General features: G+C 39.2%; 1 protein-coding gene across 1 annotated transcript in view; it reads left to right on the top strand.

The window, feature by feature from the left end:
• stk3 (serine/threonine kinase 3 (STE20 homolog, yeast)) overlaps positions 1-17800 on the top strand; it is a 99510-nt gene that overhangs the window by 53233 nt on the left and 28477 nt on the right. Inside the window, exons 7-8 of the mRNA XM_041248743.1 lie at positions 13236-13373; positions 14694-14819. Coding sequence (XP_041104677.1) covers positions 13236-13373; positions 14694-14819 — 264 coding nt within the window. The remainder of the gene's footprint in view (positions 1-13235; positions 13374-14693; positions 14820-17800) is intronic.

Here is a 17800-nt window from a genome sequence, read left to right on the forward strand (position 1 = left end):
CACTGCTGGCCTTTTTTCCATGTGATTTGTGCAGACATGTAGGAGGGCATCATAATGGAAGCAGATAGTCTATGTAGTGCATGAGCACATGCTAAATATTATGGATTCAAGATTCATAATATTTATATTGGGTGAAAAAAAGAAGACTGTCAGCCGTCATTCATTTTTCAGTTTCAAATTGTCCCACAGGGAGTGTTTTTTTTAGCTTTTCTCATTAGCGACCTCTACAGGTCAGACGACAAGTCCCGCTAGAAACTTCCCATGCAATGCCCTTTCAACAACAAAAACAAATTGAAACTAGAACTGCCAGGCCCCAGTCTCAGTACCCGTCTAAGTGTGTTTAGTTCTCAATGTGCCATGTTTAAAATAAGCAACTTCAACTGTTCCACAGAAGAACATTTTGAAAGTTTTTTTTTTTTTTTTTCCAAAAATGTCAGACAGCCATCTTGTTTAACGCAAGTTTCTTAAGTCAGTTGTATTGCTACAGTGTCAAGGATGATGCTTTGTGAAGTTTCTAGTTAGTCAAGTAAACAGTTTGTCAACTGAGGTAGTTTTAAATTTCAGACAAAAACATACACCTGGTGGCCATCTTGTTTTATAAAACATCACCATTTTGTCATTTGTATTCCATTATTACTAGGACGTTAACTACCATTTTTGGAGTTTGTTGGGCGAACGGTTTTCAAACAGCAGCAGTTTGTTGTTATGGGCGTGTTTCAGTAAGATTTGTGGCAGCCATTTTGACATTAAAATTCATCACAGCAACTTCCGCATCAAGTTTGCATCAAATAGGCCTAATAAACATATTCTACCCCTTACTTTTACTTAAAACACTGCAATTTGTAGCCTAAACTTAGTACTATAAATAGTTACACAACCATCCCTGAGTAGTAGAAACACCATACCAAGTAAAAAACCAAAACACAAATCAGGTCTCCTGTCTGTCATCGAAGTCCAGGAAACTGAAAATTCTAGTCTAGACGTCAGCAGAGCACCGGGTTAAGCTTGAATGTGCAGTCACCTGGCGATGCTTTGCAGGGTGCTCCTGAGTTAAAAGTAAATGCAAACAAGTGGTTTAAAAATAAGCAAACATAAGCAAATATTTATTTACCCATCTAATCAAAAGAAAAAGGACAACATTGGATCAATTTCATGTCACAGCTGCCTAGGATCAGGTTTATTTAAAAAAATAAAATAATAATTTTAAAAATGACCCTCCACCAAGGTTTGTAATGGGCTTTTTTTTTTTTTTTTACTAAAATGTTATGGTAAGATGCTACAGGGTATAGGTTAATACAAACCATGATAGAAAGTTACAAACCAAACTTCCTCAAAGTGGAACTGTTGTATCTTTTGCTCATTTGTACACTGTCAGATTTGGGTCAGTACAAATGTATTACCAGTACCCTGACTGATCTGAAGTACAGTACTGTAGTGTATCTTACTTTTTTAGCACTCGTTCGACAATAATACTTTTCAGTCCTCCTAATTCAGTATGAAAACTCAGTGGACAAATCTTACTTGATCTGGGCTTCTCCTTGACATGACATGCACCTGTGCACAATTTAAAACACTGAAAATATAAAAATGACAAAAATAAGAGATCTGTAACCAGGAAAAGACCAGGCATTTTAATGTTGGATTATTGAGTACATAATGTAAGAATGTTACCTCAAGCAAACCGCTTGATATACGTGGATTAAAAGTTATGGGAGAGAATCGTGTCATGTTGGAGCTTAGCATCCATCCGTCAAGTACTGCAGCAACATTCTCTTGGCCTCCCTGCAATAAAGATGCCTGACCTTCATTCAAAGTGTTTGGAGGACAAATCTGTAGCCTTGGTTTTTCTGTGCCAGGGTTGCTATAAACCACAGCCCTGATGGTGTTGAGATGGCTAATGGGTAAGAAAATTTTAACTGCGGGGCCAAGAGTTTTGATGTAGATTAGCAAGTATAATGATAATATTGATGTCATTTAGAAATGAACTGGGTGCATCGCCCTATTGACTGGAATATATAGTGGTAAATCCTTCTCAGTTACGTATGACAAAGGGGATGATCGGAAATGTAGTTCTGAGAAGTCCGTACAGGTACATTGGAAGCCATCTTGGCAGGGAAGTAATTTAAAAGTTTAAAGTGGACAAAATGTTAAAAAAAAAAAAAAAAAAAACACACAAACATTAAAACAATACACACACCTTACGTAAACAGTTGTAGCAACACATGGGAACATGTAACAATAAAATAAAAAGGTCCTTATGTACCCTTTAAGCATCTGTGGCTTACTCATGTTCTGTTGCGATGCAAATCTCTCTTTTTCACTAAGAGGAGATGCAATCCACGATCCCGCCCCCTCCTCACTGTGCCAAGCCGCAATCCCACTTCCTGCACGTCTTGTCACTTTATTGAAACATTTTCACTAACAGAAAACACAAAAAACACACCTGCACAATACAGTGGTGCAGTCGTGTTCGATTACAAACAATGCAGCGTTTTCTGCATCACTGCACGGTCCACGCTGCGTGTGTGAATAATCACGCGAGATCTAGAAGACGTATGGTCATGGCTCATTGTTTTAGTATAAGGCACAACACAAGTAGCAATGTGTCCGATTGAATACAGTGTTAGAAGGAGGGAACTTTTGTTTGACATTTGTTTTTTTTTTTTTTTATGCTTTGGTGCAGGTTTCAAAGTACAGGTAGTCTTGGAGAAGAGACTTGCACACCCACTAACTAGCTGTGATTTGCTAAGATTTCAAAAGTGTGGGTTGTTATCTACTGTAAGATAATGTGGAAGATAGTGAATGATATTGTGTCCAAGGGCATTTGGTAGACTATTTACTTATTAAATTATATAGCCTACTATGTTGTAAAAACATTATTCTCGGTCTGTTGCTGGTGCCCTCTAATGGAAATAAGGGGTATTGTGTGTTTTGCATAACAGTATTTAGCAATACCCATTGCAGTGTAGGGTACATGCACAGTACTAGTTTAGAGAAGTGCATTGGCAATAGTATTCAGTAGTACAATTCTATTGTAGAATATTCTTGAAAAGGAATAACGGGATCAAGAAAAACCCTGATTTTTTTTAAACAATTTAACCATGGCCGTGTAGACCAAAAACTTGGAATTAAAATGACATAGTGTAATGGCATTTGCTTGTTTTTCAGCTTAAAAAATATTTGTGTATTCAGTCTGTACTGGTGGTTTAAAAGCGACAAATATCTGACTGTGCAGTTTAGTTGTAGCTGATAACTACCTGACTGCCTGTGGGATGGAGTTAATGCGCTGAGTGTCTACCAGACAAATTAAACTGCTGCAGTTGAATGATGGATGTAGAGGTATGCATGTAGAAGTAGCTAAACACTAGATGGCCTCAAAACATGGAGATGTATGCTAAGTATTTATGCATTTGCAGGTATTAATGCAGGTCTGGTCTATGGTGTTATTTTCTAACTTTGAAAGCAAAGTTGTGTGTCAGGGTTTTATTTATTTTTAAATACAAGTTTTATGTACTATTTTGCATGTGTCGGGTATTTTCCTGCAGAAAAGCATGCTTCTGGTTTATCCTTTCACTGAACAGGGATCCTGGAATACCATCTGTTGCCATGTTGTATGTCTGCTGGTGATTATCGACTGAAGAAATGCACGGGCAGAGAGCTATAAAGTGCCGTTTATCTTGGTCAACGTTGAGATTCTTCTAGCACAATTCTTCTGCTGGTAAGATAACATCTTGGGAAGGCAGAAGCTTTGTGAGGCTGGTTTGTCTGGCTCTCTAAGCAGTTAGATCCTCCCTGTTAGCTGGGAAATTGCTGACATGAAATAAATACAGCTATTGCTCCTAAATCCAGAAATCAGATTGAATTACCAGATAAACTCTTTGTGACTGTGTTTCAACTGGCGTTTGACCTTTGTAAAGAGAAAATACTGTGTTTATAGGCCCTGCGCTGTTTTGTGCTGGTGACATGGCAGGGAGTTTACTATGGGTGTGACACTGTTTAACTTTATGAATGCCTTGGATATTTTTTATGAACCCTTAAAGCAGAATGATACTGTTTTAATGTTGTGTTATGATGTGATCATGTATTCTGCTGTGCTGTATGCCCAATTAAGTGGTTCAAGGCTCTGATGATGGTATGTTTGATAAAATTCACTAAAGCTTGTGAATTTCTAAGGCAGTTAATTGTTTTAAATGACGTATGACTATAGGGCCAGGTTCAAAAATACATTAGACAGCAATACAAATACATATGCACTTTGTTTCTCAATGCTGCAGAACACTTGGTTCTTTTTCAATTCGAAGGCGACCACCAACAATACTTTTGGGATATGCCTGCCACAGGTCAGGTATTCACTGAGCATTTTATATCGGAGCTGCTGATAGGCCTCTCGGGGGAGTAACTCCATGGAACTCGCATGCTTTTTGGTTCTTACCGCGGTAAGGTAATGTATTAACCAAGCCAGTTGCTGTGATTTGAGTCTGTATGAGAGAGCTCTCACGAAAAGACACAAATTCACCCGTTTTCTCTTTGGAAATAGTGATATTTTTAAATTTACCTGTCCTGGTCACAAAAGCAAAGTTTGTGGGGAATAATAGCCATTTTCTATACTTTTGAGGCATAAGCAATTGGGAAATAACACTTACTACCCAGGAACAAAAATTGTGTTACATAGTGTAATCGTTGCGCAACTGCGCTTCGTTAATCTTTCTCTCTTTTCATCAGTCTGCATCGCTTGTGCTGCAGACTGCTTTCTAACCTGCAGAATCTGCTGTTGTATGTTATTTGCAGCTAAATTTTTAAAATCCTTCACAAGGGCACGGCTCTGCCTCTTCCTGCCTGGCGTGGTGAATGTTCTACCCCCACAGGTTGGGTGTTGTGTGTGTGTTTTGTTCTTTTACTGCTCTTGCAGTTAAATAAAATAATCGTAATAATAATAAGTTATACAACCTGGTTCTACCTCGCCCCACTGTTGAGTAGACTTCACCGGCTGTCTCGGCCCATCCACCTCGTGCATTGGGCCTTAAAAATAAATAAATAATATAATAATAATAAAATAACTGTCTCTTAGCAGTTTAGCCCGCCTACCGCAGTTCTTTGAGCTTGTGCTCCACTCCAGCGTATGTGCGCGGCGGAAGCGCAAGTCACGCGCCTGGCAAACACAGCAGACCTCCTTACGGCTTACCTGGTGGAGGAGATAATATAACGCTCCCACCGAGAACGTGAGGCGTCTTGGCAGGTGGCCTTGATGCACCCTTCCTGTGCTCTTGTGCAGGATAGAATTAGATGCCGGCATCCACCCGTGGCACACACGGTTACTCTGAGGGTCCTGCAGCTAACAGCCGGGCCTACCCGCAAGGGCGCAGGAGTGCCGGATGTGGGGCCCCGATGCAACAGCACTCCCAGAGGCAGCTGCCCCAGGCAGCCCCCACAGCAGGCTCCGCCACAGCATCAGCAGCCTGAGCAGGGCCCCTGAAGGCTTTCGGCCTCAGACCCACCCTTTTACACAACATCAGCTGCAATACTGGCAAAATTGCAGCTCGGACACTTGGGTGCTTGCCACTGTACACACCAGTTATGTGCTTCAGTTCTACGTGGGTCCTTCTCCCATTCAAGTGATCACAGTTACGTCCGTCAACTACCCTGTCCAGGTCTCGGCCCTCAAACAAGAAGTAGCTACATTTACTTCTCAAACGAGCCATCCGCATTCTTAAAGCTGCAAGGGAACAGGGTATTGCACTACCTGGACGACTGGTTCATCTGTTCCCAGTCACAGGAAGGAGCAGTGTCCCACACAGCTATTGTAACGGAGCATCTGTTGAGGCTGGGTCTCACGCTGAACGATGCCAAGAGTCAAGAGTGGCTGCTATACACAATTGTCTATCTCTTTTTCAACAAGGAACGACAGTACCACTGGTATTGAGTCAAAAGTTGCTGCGTCTGTTGGCTGCAGCCTGGGATTGCTCCAATAATGCACCTGCTTCAGGCATGGCTAAATACCTTATGGCTACACTCCAAATGCGACATGTCTCGCGCATGTTGGGAAGCCCTGCATTAATAGAGGCAAGCCTCTCACTTGCACGAAGATGTAAGGATGGGGGCGATCTACAGCCATCAGGTGGTGATGACAGACACGTCCAGCTTAGTTTCAGGAGGTTGGGCAGGCAGAGAGTATGTGGCTCCTGGTTGGGCTGTTGGACATCCATGAATATAGATGCGCTGGAGCTGTGAATGGTTCACCTCGCTCTCCAGGCACCAGGCTTCTCCTGGCGCTCCGGACGGACAACATATCTGTAGTGGCATGATTTTCATTACATTAGAGTAGATGTTAAACTTCATGCTGATTTTTGAAAAAAATAAGCACCAACTAAGACGTAGCTTTGCAGTAAACTAATGTGATCCATCTGCATCTCCATCCATTTGCATTGTTTTCCATCTGATGATGTAGATATCCTTCTGTCTGTTGTTGATTACTGAAGTATAATCAGCAATCAACAGTTCATTTTGCCTCCCCAGTGCATCAGCACACACAATGGCTGCGATGCTGGCTCTGGGGATCAACCACAGTGCGGTCTCCCCAGCTCATCAGCATGACAACTGTCTGGATTGAGTTAAGTAGGGTACATCTCTGGGGTCTTCAATGGGCACCTTCCATCCTCAGTGTGTCGTCGACTAGCCTATGACACCTCAAGAGGGCTCAACAGTGATTCTGGCGTCCCAGCATCACCCCCCTCCATCCCCCACTCAGCTCAGCCCAGCTTGCTTACCTGTACATCAGCGTTGCTTTCTTTCTTTTGTGCTTGAGATCCCCATCCAGAATCTTTTCGTCTCAACCACAGCCAGTTGCTGCTCCTTTCTGCTGCTTCAGATAAGTTCTTCACTGTGTGACGCAACTCTTGGCCATATGTGTCAACCTGTCAGGGAGGACTTATGTTCCCAGGGTTACATCGCATTGCCTTCTGACTATTGACGTGGGCTAAACAGAACCTGCTATCACTGCTGATTCACTAAATTCCCAATTTAAAGACAGTACGTTTTACTGTAGTCGTCAAGATGAAATTGCTAGCTAGGTGGCTAAAATAAATAAATAAAATAGCAGTGAGAGAAAAACGCTTCAACATATACAGTAAAATCTGCCAGAACTGACGGATGTTGAATTTATAAGGTTGGATACTAATGAGAGCATAAAAAATGCAAAAGAAAAACAAGGGAAAATCAGATCTTTTTAAGAAAGCTGGGGGACTTTATAAATGGATTTGAATATGTGAAGATCACCTTTTTCGGTTTGTCTGTTTTGTTGTACTTTTTAAACACTGCAATAATAGTTCCGATTGTGATAGTTCTAATTGTGTGCCCTTTCGTAAATGAGGCCCTTTATCTAAATACTGGTATGTAAGATAAATACAGATAAATAAGAAAGGGGTGTTTTTAAAAAAACTATTTCAGCTTTCAATAACTTAAAATATGTTGACGATAATGTAAACGGCAAAGCTACTACAGAAAGTGAGTCCCAAACTTAAAACGAGTTACTATTGTTTATAGGTAAGAACTCAACTTCTTCTTCTTATTATTATCTATACTTTAACCACTGGACCACACTGCCTCCTATATTGTGATATGTTTAAGCAGCATATTACGATTCATTGTGGTAATTGTTTATTTATTAGTTTTCAAATGTTTAGTAAAATGTGGTCTTTTTTTTATGTTTTTGGTACACAACCGGCCTCCTTTGTTAATGACATTTTCAGTCTTTTTTTTTTTTTTCTTTTGTTCAAAATACTTCAAAATGCAACGTGTTTCAGTAAAATCAAATGGCCCAATAAACTTTGCATCCTGCGCAGAGGGAGAACACAAATGTAAACACGCCATTTAGTGGGGTTGGCGTTGCAGGGGAGATGAAGAGGTTTCAGTTCTGAGTGAATTGAATGCCTATGCACCACTGCTACACCCCTTTTAAGTACTCGCCCAGAGGACTACTGAGACACAGAGATCAACTAGACCTTGTCGTATCGAATTTGCCTTGGGCAAGTGTGAGTTTCTAACCCTGTATAGGCACACTAAATTGATGTGTTTGAAAGCTGTATTATAGACATTATTTTTATTTCTGAGCTCCTAATGGTTACAGTACCACAGCAAAATACTGAAAGATTATCTGCAAAGATAAGACTACAGCTCAAAGTTCAACTGGAATAGTGCATTAACCTTCAGCAGAGCTGTATTTGGACATTGTTTTGGTGTACATGATGTAATTAACAAATTAATGTTAATCTTGTTTTACATGTTTTGTATTTTATATACCTCAGCTGAAGCTGATCAAATTATATATTATATATATATATATATATATATATATATATATATATATATATATATATATATATATATATATATATATATATACATACACAGTGCCTTGCAAAAGTATTCAGACCCCTTACCAATTCTCTCATATTACTGAATTACAAACGGTACATTGAAATTTCGTTCTGTTTGATATTTTATTTTTAAACACTGTTTTTTATTTTTCTTAAAAATATTTCCCAACATAAAACCAATGTCACCTTACATTAATTGATTTTGAGTTTCAGTGTTTAAAAATAAAATATCGAACAGAATAAAATTTCAATGTACTATTTGTAATTCAGTAATATGAAAGAATTGGTCAGGGGTCTGAATACTTTTGCAAGGCACTGTATGTATTTATGTATGTGTGTGTGTGTATGTATGTATGTGTGTGTATATATATAATGCACTAGTAACGTGACTGGATTATAATGATAGTTAATTGTTAAATGAAAATATTTCATATAAATCTGTGCATACATTTATTCATTCTAACATACCTGTACATTAATACATATTATAAACACATAAAAATACATATTCATAGCGCTGTCTTGCTGATGGTATATTAAGTTATTTATGTAGGGTTATATATATATAGTACCAGTCAAAAGTTTGAGTGCACTTGCTGGAAACTAGTTTTTTTCATAATTGACAATGTTTTACGTCGTATACGTTTCTGTAAATACTTGAAAATGAAAACACATGTTACAATATACAAAACAAAACAGAAGGACTATCAAAGCAATGTTCAAGAAAATTGAAAATTGTCTCTAAGTCTTGGATTCCTCAAAATAGCCACCCTTTGCCTTAACAGCCTCACAAACACAAAGCATTCGGTTAACAAGTTTCAGCAGGAAATCACCCGACATGTCTTCCCAGCTCTTCTGCAGCAATTCCCAGAGATGTAGGGCACTTGTCGGTAGCTTGCTTTGACTCTTCTGTCCAGTTCGTCCCATACAAGTTTCCTTCTTCACCAGATAGTTCTTGCACAACTTTGAGGTGTGTTTTGGGTCATTATCTTGCTGAAGAATGAAGGACTGCCCAACTAGCCTTTATCCTGATGGAATGGCATGCCTCTGAAGTATGCTATGATAGCTGTGCTGGTTGAGCTTGCCATGGACTTGGTAAAGACAACCAACTCTGTCACCAGCAAAGCAACCCCAGACCATGACACTGCCTCCTCCATGCTTGACAGTGGGAACCACACATGCAGAACTCATGAGCTCACCCTCTCTGCGTCTTACAAATACTCTGCGGTTGGACTCAAATATTTCAAATTTTGACTCATTGGTCCATAAGACCGACTTCCACTCCTCAAACGTCCAGTTTCTGTGTTTTTTGGCCCAGGCAAGTCTCTTCCTCTTATTCTGCACTCTTTACAATGGTTTCTTTGCAGCAATTCTTCCAGTTAGGCCAGCTTCACACAATATCCTCTGAACAGTTGATGTTGAAACATCTGTACTTCTAGTAGCATTTAGCTGAGCTTGTATTTCAGGGGCAGTTAATCGCCGGTTTCGCAGACTTGTGACTCGAATGAACATGTTCTCTGACTGAGGTCACCCTTGGCCTGCCTGACTTTGTTCGGTCCTCATGAGTGCCAGTTTCTTCAAATCATTTGATGGTCTTGGCCACAGCAGTTACAGACACTTGCAAAGTTCTTGTGATTTGTCTTAAAAATTGACCTTAATTTCTTAAAGTAATTACAGACTTTTTTCTTTGCTTAACTGAGCATAATTTGACATTTTCTGCTCCCTTACATTCAGGAATGACAAACTTGTGCCTATGCTACCTATATTTATAGTAATCATGGACCCTCAACAGTTAACAATAATTGGTGACAAAAGGTTAATTAGGTAACATGCTAGTTAACTTGGAGAACATCTAACAAAGACACTTTTATACCTAGGCCAGTGTTCTAACACCGTGTTATACGCATTTCAGACTTAAGTGACTTGGGATTCAGACTGAAATCCCCTTGCTTTAGGTGACCATTTCATTGAAATTGACAAGATTTACATTTTTATTTAAAAATTAAATTTTTGAATGCAATTCACTTATGATTAAAAACCTGGTTTCAAGCAGGTGTACTCAAACCTTTGACTGGTACTGTACATTAGGTCACCTATTGGTTAAAGTACTGTAAGCAAAGTAAGAAAGTGGTACACATGCACTTAACAGTCTTTCTGTTTGATTTGAAATAAATACAAGAAGAACTTTGTGGTGGTTATAAAAAAAGAGGTTAATTGTGAAGTTGGTCAATGTGAAAGCACTTGAATCAGATTAATCACTGGGAGGATGTATTTCTGTTTGGGGTTTCCTGTCTGTAGAGCTGAAATCTATCCCCTGTCACTGTTACAGCTGTGGTAATCAAAGACAGTTGTGCAATTGGTGGTAAGTGATTGGTGTATCTTTTTATATTGCCTAACTAGCACGTTCTAATTTTCTGGCAAGGTAGGAGAAGATCTATTTCATTTAGATACATTTCATATTTCTCAATTGCTTTGTTTAGACAGTGTTCTTCGAACTGAGTGGTTAGTTTGAAAGCTACAACAAACTTCAGAGTTGGCTTTAATTGAAAGTGGTTCTGTTTTGAATTTTGGAGTGAAGTGAAAAAGCCTTAAAAAGACAAAATATAAAGTTAGATTTTAGTTCATAAAAAATAAGGTGATAGTGTTGAGGTTTGTTTTAGGTGAGCTTAATTAAACAATTACTAGTTGACAATTGCTTTTAATGCTAAAGTCACTGAACTTGTTCCGAACTGGCCCGGTGCTGTACCCACTCGGTGCTAAAGTCACCTACCTGGTACCGTACCCGTACCAACCCAGTATTAAAATCGCCGAACCAGTACCGAACTGACCAGGTACCATCCCAGTACTAAAGTCGCTCGCTCTGTAGCATCCTGGTTCCAACGTGGTACCAACCCGGTGTTACATTGGCTTTAATAGGTTTCGCCACCCTGTGCAGAGACAAAAGCCGCAGACCAAGTCACAGGCAAAGCAGCAGCCCTAGGAATTTGCTTCCACAGTCCTAGGGCTTCTTCTCAGGGAGTCATCTGGACTATTGGTGTCATTGCACAATAAACACATGGGTGCTTACCGCAGTTCAAGCACGGCCCCCTCCCTTTCGTATCTGGGTCTGGGTCTGGCCCCTGAACGGCTGCATTTAAGCCATCTGAGGATTTCTATAGGGTCACTGACGCTCTGCAAAATGCCAAAGCACTGTCAAAGTGTTCCTAGTATGGGTACAAGTGGGGTGTTTTTCAGATGTGGTGTCTGCTTCGGGGGTTCGACCCCGCTGCCTGTCCCATGGCTGTTATACTGCAATTTTTCCAACACCTCTCCGTAACTAAAACCAGCTTCATTTTTGCAGAGGCCTGGGCAAAGGTTACGTTCCATACCAATCCAGCCTTTTTGCCGAAGACAATTTCAGCATTTCATGTCAACCAGTCTGTGGCATTGGAGGCTTTTCTTCCACCTCCTTTCTAGTCTAACCTACAGCGACAGCATACACTCTGCCCAGTGCGGGCACTGGCTGTCCAAGTGGATAGCAGACACGATCAGGACTGCCTATGAGCTGGACAAGTTGCCCCCTACAGATAAGCTCACTGCCCATTCCACCAGGCACATGGCAACTTCGTGGGTTTTATTCCAGGTGCATTTGTCAAAGACATTTACAATGCAGTGGTGTGGACTACTCCCCATACCTTTACTAGGTTCTACAGACAATGTCGTGAATCCTCAAGACCCTGGTTTTGGAACTAGAGTGTTAAGGGTGGCTTCCCAGTTGACCCTTACAACACATTTACACATGTAGAGGTGAGTTTCTCCCTCAATTTTTTCACCCTGGCTACGGTTACTGGGGTTCCATATGGTAACACGCAAGGCAGCCTCTTGGCTTAGCTTTCTACCATTCCAGTTGTTTTGCAATATTGCCCTTGCGACGGCTTTGGTACTCTCACCCATACGGTAGTGGTTACATTTCGTACTTGAAAGGGAACGTTAGGTTATTATCATAACCCTGTTTCCCTGATATACGCTTCCATTTCTGTTTCAGGGAAGCAGGGTTATGATAATAACCTAACATTAGTTGACTTCAGCAGACACTCAGTGGTGCCTGCCACAAACACCTTTTGATCTTCCAGTTATGAGATGTCTGAGCAAGGAAATTTATTAAGGCATAAGTGAAACACAAATTATGTTTCCCCTTTTTCTTTATAATATCTTCCAGATTTTCAGCTGCAGAAAGCACACAGAAGCTTTTGGTCTGCTTTCAGTACAGCATCCTGCCTAATAAAAACCTCTGCCCACTCTGTATTTAGAAATGTTTATTTTTTTTTCACACACAGTGCTTGCAGTTTTTAATAAACTGTTGTTAATGTAGCCAGCTACCATGTTTATTTGTGTGAGGAATGAACCTGAAAGGTTGTCCCACGTGCAAGTTAGGATATTACAAAAATATTGTTCCCATGAAAGACCAGGCTCTGAAAATAATCAATTGGGGCTCTTCTGATAAACCTAAGTTGGAACCAGCACTAGACTAAGAGGATCGTAAATAGGGTGAGAAAACATGCCCTTCTCTAGGGACTGATAAACTGTAATAGATACAATAAAGAATGATGTGCTCAGAGAGGTACAATTTAAATGGAGGAAATTTAATGGGAAGTGGTTACATTGGTAGCAGATGGACCTGTTTCCTGAAACTCACTGACGGTAGAAATCCTAGACTAGTTGAAATTTGTTCACCAGATTTACAGTCAGATAGAGAAGGTTAATCAAGGGATTTGTTTATTTGCCTGGACTTCAGTGTCAGATGATTCAGATTTTTGGTAATATTTTTTTTTTCTTCTACTTTCTCTTTCACCTCCCTTCAACATCTTATTTTTCTTTTGCTAGGCTATTTTTATGATTCCCACGAATCCACCTCCTACATTCAGGAAGCCGGAGCTGTGGTCTGACGAGTTCACTGATTTTGTAAAGAAATGTCTGGTGAAGAACCCAGAGCAGAGAGCTACTGCAACTCAGCTTTTACAGGTTTGTACAGAGGATCCCATGAGACAAAAGGGGGAAGTGGTGCTTATTTATTTAAATATTTTACCTGAGGAGGGAAGATTCATCGTATGCGAGTGCTCTGGGAAAATATTCACATTCATATTATTTCAAGAAAGTCTTGTTTCAAGTAAGTTAGATAGGAATAAAGGACAAGGGGGTAATGGGTCCAATGTCAAACAGTGAAACTGTGACTGGTACAATGTTCACAACTTTCCCATGCTATCTCTGCTCCTATAAAGAATAGAGGGAGCAATCTCGTTGGATAACAAGTGTTACTACTTGAGCAAATATGTCACTATACCAAAATGGCTTGGAACTGTTAGAACCACTTTGCCCAATTCACTTGACAACCAATTCACTCTGGTAGGCAATATCACACTCCAGGGTGTTTTAAATGTTGTCCAAATCAGTACTAGGCAGTTTAGCAAGACCGCTAGGAGTGTGTTTTTGCATTGATATAAGCCTTATGACAAACTGCTACACATGCTTTTAACATTGTATTTTTTTTTTATTTAAAATATAGCCATAGTATAGAAATATAGTAATTTTAAGAATAAACAATGGTGTATACTGAATGTATAATGTTTGTTGAAAAATGTTGATTGTTTGAATGCATAAATTATGTGCATGACAAAATAATTGTCAGGTCTCTGATATTTCATACCAGCCTGAACACTTGTAGGAAGGCTGATTTGATTTGACAGTCTGTGAGCTGTATTCATAATCATTTGTGGAGTGAGTTTGGTTTGCTAAGATTCCAGAAAAGTTAATTCAAGTTAATTGGTGCAGGCCCCTGATTGTTTGATGTTTGCTGATTAAAAGCATGGATGTGCTGTGAATTATTTCCAGACATCACTGCCCTCATTCTTAAAACCCCTTAGTAAGTTAGTTAGTGGTACAGAGTTTATTTGCTCCTCTAGGAAAATGAGGGATTTTGTCAGTTTTAAGGTCTTCTGATGGAATCCCATGTTAAGCAGAAGATTCAGCAATGTTTATTGGTCCTATTTCATATGTTTACATGCTGTTTGTTTTATGCTGCATTTACATGATATGGAATGTGCCATTCCTGTAGAATAGAGTGTTTACATACACGGTATGCAGAATACTAATTGGAATTTAAAACTGTTGTAAATGTGCCCTTTTGTCATTATAAAACAGTTTTAGTTTAATGTAATGTATTGTTTATACTTCACTTAAAACAAATATTCTTAAACTTTTATAGGAAAATATTATTTCACCAGAGAAAACAAACTGTGGTTTATTTATCACTAAGTTTCAAGCTAACTTGTTTTTTCATTTCAGCATCAGTTTATTAAGAATGCTAAGCCTGTGTCCATTCTACGGGATCTAATTATAGAAGCCATGGAGATCAAGACTAAAAGACACCTGGAGCAACAGAGGGAACTGGAAGAGGAGGAGGAAAACTCGGTGTGTGATCTGGCTTTTACATTTTACTTTATTTTAGGCTCCTTTTATACCGCAAACTATTATAAACCGGCTACAGCAGAAAACACTCACAGGCTATTCCACAATAAACCACAGCAAATAAACCACTAGAAATAAGGAGCTGGCGAGCTAGAATAAAAATTGCTTAGTCAGTTGCTGAAATACCATTATAGCAGCACCCTCCACTGACATAAATCTAAAATGGAACAGACAAATGGGTTTAAACGACAGGCTGGATAGAAATCTCCATAAAGCAAACACTGAAAGTATGCATAAAATGTAATACAAACTGGTAAACTACAAACAACTATACTTCAAAAAATAAATCGCTGCAATACATTTTAAACTGTAGCCGTATACTACCGACCCTGGTAAGGTCATAATACCTGGTGAGCATGGGGGACTGTGTAGATGTTTTATAGTGTAAATCATGCTTACATTTTTGCATATATTTTGATAACAGCTTGTCCAATTATCATGGAACTTGATATTCGTATTTAGCTTAAGTTTTTGAGTATCAGATTTTGGGTGTACAGGTGATTGTGATTAAATATTTCACTGCTAGTGCATGTTGTAGTCTATTCAATACATACTGTTGATAATTGTCATGGTCACAGACATTTTCATCAGCTTTGATTTTAGATTTACAGCTCTAGCAGGGGGTGTATGTTGCTGACATACAGTGCTATCCTGTTATAACGCGACCTGCTATAGAGCAGAATCGGTTATAACATGGTAGGGTCGTGGCTCCTATTTCCACCGTAATGCAATTTGACTTGCAGACGTTGGGTGAACGTTCCAGATATACAGTACAAAGCATGAAAATCTTTCTCTATTCAAATGAAACTCAACGTGGTGGACAGAGTAAGAGAAGATGACACTCAAGCAGCAGTTTCAAAAGATATACCTGTTGCAGAATCTACATTGCGGGGATGGCTAAAAAATGAAGAAAGACTAGGAGGTTTTCTTGATAAGAGTGACGCCAAAGAGGGCTGCTCTAGGAAAAAAATGCTGTGCTAAAGACAATGAATTAGACTATGCTTTATTCGCTTGGTTTCTGCAGGAACGTCAACAAAGAGGTGGGGACATGAAAGCATATTGGGGGTGCCCACATCAGCACAGGCAGTGCTGAGTGAGGCAAGCTGCTGTGTGAATGCAAGACAGTTTGTTGTCTTTGATAGGGCCCTTATAAGGCGAAACACAAACGCGGTCTCCTAATTATGGACCCCAGCAACCTGATTATAACATGGTAGCAGTGTACTTGTCTTTTAAAATGCATTCATGATGCTTTTTTATTGATTTTTTTTCTTATCAAGTGGAGTTTATCTTGTTAAAGTTAAGAAATCTACAATTCAAATTTAAAAAGAAATTCCTCGCATCAGAACAACTGATAACCCTCCACTGGAGTAACGCTTTGTCAAAATGTTCCTCCTTTTTAGTTTTGTTTAATTTTATGTAAAATCCACACATATGGTCCGCATGACACGAAACCAAATAAACCATTTCTGTTCCATCTGGTAAGACAGATACTGAATATCTTCAGAAACAAATAATCTATGTCCCTTGATCTGATTTCTACATGGCCTTAGTGATGAGAATGCAATCTGACAAACCTGAAATGTTTTGATAGCTGCTGAGGTAATTTTTCAGATTTTTTTAATTAAGAATACATTGCGATCCACATACTCCAACAGGAAGTTTAATCTGAAAATCAAAGTTTTGATGTTGGTTTAAGTGTTACTAAACAAGATCACTCTCATCCCTTACATGTTTTTGGAAGTGTGATGTGAAGTTGATTCTCAGGTCAAGCAGCTGTATTGGAAGAAATGGAAAGCTGAAGGTTGCCTGGCAGCAGGCAAGAAACATTCATAAATATTGCATGAGATCTTTTCTAAGGCGGAAATCAATAAGACCTATTTGCATAAATAAGGGTTTTTGTTTTAAAAAAATTGGTGGGTGTGTTTTCCAGTTGATAAATACATTTAATTTTGATTGCAGATTCAAGGTCTCTAGGATGTGTTCCTTTCACTACTTGCTTTAGAAATTGGCAGTTTTGGCATCAAACCAAACGTCCTGCTTCCAAAGCTAAGTCTTCAGTTTCAGCAACTTTGTGCTCAAAAGCTTGTTAAATGAGCATGGTGATGCAGTGCATTTATTAGCTAACTTGGTCTCTTCTGAGGACAGTGATGAGAATTCCCATTTGGTGTTCTGAGAACTGTGCTCACCTAAACTAAGAAATGTGTGAAAATAATCATTGAGTGTAAGGTGCATCAGGACTCCTAGGAAAAAAAATGGTATAATATTGAACATTAGTTGGGGCTGCAAATATCAAAACAAAATATTCACATTGTTATCTCATACTTGTGTAATTCTTAAGTTACTTGTAGCATCATTCACAGCCATTTGCCATTCCTGTTGTTCCATTAATTTGTTACTGAGCTTGGCACATCATAAAAAAACAGACAGTTACAATTTGCAATTTGTAAACAAATAAAAAACACAATTACACAAAACACACATGTTAAGTCATCCCAACGCAGTTGGGCATGGACAAAAGTTTTCAAAGCTGGTCTGCGAAGAAAATAGATGTCACATGGGTAAGTGTATCAACAGCCCAAAACTTGTACTTTCGAATGTCAAATTGTTCCTTTTAGGAAGTGGGCAACCAAAGCCACCTACAAGGCTTTCTTTGCATGCATGTATTTGAGAATTGGGTTGCATTAGCAGCTTATATTTTTGCCAATTAAAGGGGTGCTAAATTACTCAAATCCTTGTCGAGAATTAGTTTAACTTATGCAGGTAGGTTTGGCTTTATTTTACTGTTGACATATATTGTCCTTGAGTAATGCTTGCTGCGGTTAGAGAGAATTGCTCTTAACTTGTACGTGGGGGCAGAGATTTAATAACTTTTTATCATTCAGTATTGTTTCACAATCCCTAGACAGTTGTTTGGCTGCCATACC

Source organism: Polyodon spathula, chromosome 4 (genome assembly GCF_017654505.1).
Source record: "Polyodon spathula isolate WHYD16114869_AA chromosome 4, ASM1765450v1, whole genome shotgun sequence".
Taxonomy (NCBI): Eukaryota; Metazoa; Chordata; class Actinopteri; order Acipenseriformes; family Polyodontidae; genus Polyodon; species Polyodon spathula.